The sequence below is a fragment of the Globicephala melas genome, chromosome 1 (assembly GCF_963455315.2).
Source record: "Globicephala melas chromosome 1, mGloMel1.2, whole genome shotgun sequence".
Lineage (NCBI taxonomy): Eukaryota > Metazoa > Chordata > Mammalia > Artiodactyla > Delphinidae > Globicephala > Globicephala melas.
The window spans coordinates 186,294,665-186,299,919 of NC_083314.1; the positions used below are offsets into that span (position 1 = coordinate 186,294,665).

The following is a 5,255-nucleotide window of genomic DNA, read 5'->3' on the forward strand; positions in this document are numbered from 1 at the left end:
CAGGCTCTGGGCAGGAGGCCTTGGCCCCTGCTTTGGGCACAAACTCTACAGATGGACCCTCAACTCATGACCCAGGGCTTTCTCGGGAGAAACGGGGCTGGGGGACAGAACCAGTGAAAAGAGATTCACCACCAGGGTCAGAAATTATTCTGGTGCCCCCGAGAATGAACCAAGCCCGACGTGGCCAAAGGCTGCACCGTTTTGTCCTTTATTGAACATCCCGTGGTTGCCCAACGGTGAGCTCCCTCCCCACCGCAGCCACCCTGCGCGCGGGCCCCTCAGAAGCACCTTCTCTGAACCACGGACGTCCCAAACTCCTTGAAGTCCGCAGAGGTGACCCACATCTGCTTGAAGCTGCTCAGGGAAGTGACAATGGAGGCGCCAATCCACGTGGAGAAGCAGCGGTCGGGCGGCGCTGTGACCTTGATGGTGGTCCCTTTGGAAGCCGCCTGCTCCAGCTCCCTCAGAAGACGGCCATCCAGCCCCCGGAAGAGCGTGGTGCCCCCGGACAGCACCATCTCCCCATAGAGCATCTTCTGGATGTCGGCGTCACACTTGGCGATGCTGCTGGAGACCATTCTGGAGAGGCCCGGGCTTTGGACGCCCAGCTGCTCAGGCGAGAACAGGGCCTCGGGCGCCTGGTACAGCTGGTCCCCGATACGGACGATGCTGCCGTCGGGCAGCTTGTACTCCCTGAGCACCTCCTCTGCCCTCCGCGACAGCTCCTTCTCCGGCTCCAGGGCCACATAGCAGAGCTTCTCCTTGATGTCGTCCACCAGGGCTTTGTCCAGCACACACGGGAAGGTCCTCCCGCTGGCCAGCAGCAGCCGGGTGAGGTGCTCCGTGATGTCTCTCCCCGCCACGTAGAGCTTGGTGGTGGCGTGGGGCAGGGAGTAGCCCTCAAAGATGGGGACGGCGCAGGTGACCCCGTCCCCACTGTCCACCACCAGGCCCGTGACGCAGGCCGAGGCGTAGAGGGCCAGCACGGCCTGGTCCGACAGGTAGAAAGCGGGCACGTGGAAGCTCTCAAACATCACCTCGGCCATCTTCTCCCGGGTCTCCCTGGGGTTCAGCGAGTGCTCCGTCATGAGCACCGGCCGGTCGCTGGCTTTGACCCCCAGCTCCCACTCGAAGAGATGCTTCCAGAGCTTCTCCATGTCGTCCCAGCCTGTGATCAGGCCTCGCTCGATGGGGTAGTGCAGGTGTAAGACCTCGTCCCTGTGCAGGGCCTCTTCCCCCACAAAGTACTTCTTCTGATTGGCCCCTGCCGAAGGCATCTTGAACTTGGGGTGCCCCACGACGGAGTGGACGACGTGGCGGGGGCCAACCTCTCCAGACAGGCCTGCCTTACAGAGCCCGGACCCAATGTCAAATATGACAGCTGGACAATCTAACACGTCTGGGTTAAACATGCCTGTGGCATCCTCATCCGCGCTTGGCCAGAATGAAGACGGAAGCCTCCTGGGCCACCTTGTGACGTATGACGCTCCTCCGGAAGCTTCGAGGGCACAGGATTCCGCGGTTCTCGGGGCGTCTCCCCGGCAGGGCTAGCGGCCGGCCGGTCCCCGAGAGCCATCCATCCCCACCCACGGATCTGCTCTCCTCTCAGGAAGCCTGGGCTGCTGAGGCCTTTTCAGGAATGACGTCGCATATGTGACAATCCAGCCAAGGCAACCATTGTCCTCAGCCAGCGTCGGGGGCCTTTGGGGGTGGGGTCTCTGCCCCCCCTCACCTGGTGAGACTCCAGAGGGGGAAGTCCAGCTGTTCCCGCAGGCCGTGTTGAGGAGCCTGTTGTGGAACCTGGAACCAGTGAAGCAGCCCATAAAACTGGCATCTCTGGCCCTCTGTTTGGAGGGAGCTGCTGTTTGGAGGGTGACAAACACACTTCTCTTTGCTATAGGGGAAGACCAAGCACCGGGCAGAGGTCCAGGTTAGAGGAGCAATGCCCAGGGCTCCGACACAGTAAGCACTCAGAACATAGTTTTGGAGTGCAGACTCCTCCAGGAAGCTCTCAGGGATTTCTCTTCTCTTTACCTCATGAACCCTGACCCTGTCTCACAGGGTAGCTGCTAAGCAGAGCCCTCTGCTCCTATTGGCTCTCTCTCGGGGCACACGTACCCCTGCTCTGGCTTGAGGTCAAGGGCCCTCCTTGCTCTCTGCAGCCCCGGAAGTGCTGTCACAAACAACATCCAGTGGCTGTGGGCTGGGAACCCAGTGGCCTGTGAAGACAGGGATCTGAGGTTTCATCGGCTGGGGGGGCAGCCCTGACTGGAGCCCCGGACATCTCTATTTTGGGCCCGTGACACAGTTGGCCAAGCCCACTGAAGCACTGTCAGAAGTGACCAGGTCACCAAGTCTGAGGCTGAGAGTCAGGCCGGAGGGCAGTGAGGCTGCTGGTTTAGCCAAGCCCATGAGGGCAGGGGGCGCCCACTCCAGCCTCCCGGAGAACCAGGGTGTGCCTGGGCTGCTTTCCAGCTCAGGAGGAGAAACTGGGAGGGAGCTCAGACTAGGGAACCAGGGCTGACTTTTTTCTGGAGGAAGCTGGAGCCGGTCTTAGAGAACAAAATGCTAACTTGGTGTTCTGTCGTGTCCGAAATCACCCTCCAGGCCAGCTCCTGCCCAACCAGAAAGCTTTCCCAGGAGACAAGCTCCCCTCCAGGTCCCCTCACCTCCCTCTGCCGGTGGCCCTCTCTGCATGTCCTGCCGGCCCTTCTAAACCCACCAGCAAAAAGTGTCATCATGTAGGGTGGATGCACGGCGTGGGCGCGTGTTACAGACACGTGGTGTAGACCAGCGACACGGACGCACAGCTTTGTGGGAACCCCTGGGGCTCAGCCTGGGGGGAGTCAATAAAGACTTGGTATTACTGAGATTCTCCCACAAAGGACACCTCTACATGGAAGTGGAATCAGATGCACGCTGGGGTTGACGCTGAGAGAAGACGCACCCCCCAGACTATAGAGCCCAGAACCACAGCTACCACTGTGGGGGCCTCTAAGATTTGGGGCCCAACGTTCAGGGGAGCGCGTGTGCCTAGAGGCTGCTGGGTCGAGGACGGTCCTTAGGGCGCGTGTCTTGGGGGTTCCAGCCTGCTTACATCACAAAAGCCCTGTGCACTCGGCTTCTCGGGCTTTGCTATTTCCCATTGTTGCCAAACGCTCCTGGCTGAATCAGGAGGAGTGTGACCTCAAGCTTTTTCAATTTTGGCCCTAAAAGTGGCCCACATGGGTGGTGATGTAACCATGCTGGGTGCAGAGGTCAAACGCAGGGGTGGGGCCCTTCGGTGTGTCCTGGGGGCCCAGGGCTGGCTGGGGCACGGAGGTTTGCAGGGGGACAGAGCAGGAGGAAGGACAAACGTTCATGCAAAGCTCGGACTGACCAGCTGGACGGGGGGGTGTTCCGAGGCCTCACCGCACCCCGCAGCTGTGACAGCACACAGCACAATGTGTAACAATGTCCCGGGGCAGCCGGCCAGACCTGGTGCAGGTCCCATGGGCACACGCAGCCCCCTCCCTGTTCTCTGCAGGCCCGGCGTGCATGACAGCCAGCAGGGCAAGTCCAGGCCCCTCCACCAGTTGCCAAACCTGTAGCGGGCAGTTCTCTGTCCCCCTGTGACCGCTGCCCATCCCAGACAAGCTCAGACCCTCGAGGACAGAGCTGTGAAGGCTGGGCTATCCATCAGGGCTGAGGCTCCAAGCAAAGCCATCCGAGGAGCTCCAGGACCCCTTTTCCTAAATGTTTTCACTCTCCCTGATGAGCCTGGGTCTGGGACCCCAGCCACTCCTGACCACCCACGGCCGTTGGGTGCCACGCGCCTGGCAGAGCAGGCCCCGGGGAAGCGGTCGTCACTTTTCTCCTCTCTGTGCACTTGGGCAAACCAGTTCTCTGCTGGCCACTGGGCCAGCTCCCCTGCTGCATTCCTGCATCTGCTGTCAGAGCCCCACCTCAGGCTCGGGGAAGGCTTCTGCATACTGGTATAAGTGTCTGAACCGGCTCATAGATTGTCCCTCACCTGGAGAGGCAGGAAGGCTCTGAGGACCCCACCCGCAAGAAGTGGGATACTCCCTGGGGGGTGACACCACGTGGGCACTGAGAAAACCAGTGGGTTTATGAGCTACGTGATGTCGTGTTGGTTTCAAGCTCGCCCCGGGACAGAGACTCCACCCCGTGGTGCCCAGGTGCCCGGGAGCCTCTGCTCAGCCTCTTCCTCTTCCTGTCTGCTGCCCGTCCCTCCAGCCAGCTGGGTCAGGACGTCTGGGAGGGGCCGCGTGCATCTCGGCGCAGGTGTCCACGTCGACGGCCACAGCGGTCCGGTGGCCCCTTCAAGGGATGCGATGCCCTGAGCATTCGCTGCAGGGGGTGCGTTTGCTATTAACCCAGGGACGGTTGCCCTCTCCCAGCCCAGTTAGAAGCCTCCCTCCGGGGCCGCCCTGCCCCCACCCCATGCCGGCCATGCCTCGTAAATCGCTTGAGCGAGTTTATGGGAGAACTGGCCATAACTCCATCTCCCTCCGCAGGGCACGGCTCACGCTGTGATTACTCTGCAGGGCACTTGCTTCCGCCCTGTGCAGGAAGGCTCGCTCTGGTTCTGCCCCAGCAGTCACACCCAGCAGCAGCCCCCAGCTCCCACACGGCCCCCAGGCCCATGCCCTCGATGGGAGGTGGACAGCAACTGGGTAGCCTTGGGCGGCTGCCGGGCATTAGACTTGGGAGGGGGTAGCCCTGGGTCTGCTGGGCACCCCTGCTTCCCACCGCCCTGGCTACTGAGCCTGGGCCACCCGAGCCCTGGGCCAGGTCTCCCCGTCTGTCCCGTCGTCCCTCAGTCCATCTGTCACCGACGCCCAGAGCCTCGGCCGATTAGTGACCAGCAGACTGGACCTATTAGTACTAGCTGGCATCTGGTGGCCAGATCCTGCTTGCTGAGGGCCTGGGCCGTGAGCCGGCAGCCTGAAGGAACAGGGCGACTCTGCGGTTGGCAAGATGGGCACTGCTCAGGCAAGAGAGAGGACAGAGTACGTGTCAGAGGGAGCTTGTGGGAGCCCAGGGGCCATGGGTGCCTGCAGGTGCCCCCGGGGATGGTTGCTCTTCCACCTCTCTGCCCCAGGCATTCCCAGAGGAGCCCAGAGCCCTGAGCACTCTTCCTGGGAACCTAGCCCCTTTGAATCTCTGAGATGGAACTTGTATCTCCTACGCACCCAGCCATTTTTCCATTCCCCATCCATTCATCCAGCTACGGTTCATCCTTCCATCCATTC

At 61.5% G+C, this 5,255-nt stretch overlaps 1 protein-coding gene across 1 annotated transcript; it reads right to left on the reverse strand.

Moving 5' to 3' along the window:
• Positions 1-278: 278 nt before the first annotated feature.
• ACTRT2 (actin related protein T2) lies at positions 279-1,412 on the reverse strand. The gene has a single exon (XM_030865844.2). The coding sequence runs from the start codon at positions 1,410-1,412 to the stop codon at positions 279-281; it is 1,134 nt and encodes a 377-aa protein (XP_030721704.1).
• Positions 1,413-5,255: the final 3,843 nt, after the last annotated feature.

Excerpts from the sequence above, each read along its gene's own strand:
- ACTRT2 (XM_030865844.2), bottom strand. The coding sequence starts at position 1,412 with ATGTTTAACCCAGACGTGTTAGATTGTCCAGCTGTCATATTTGACATT.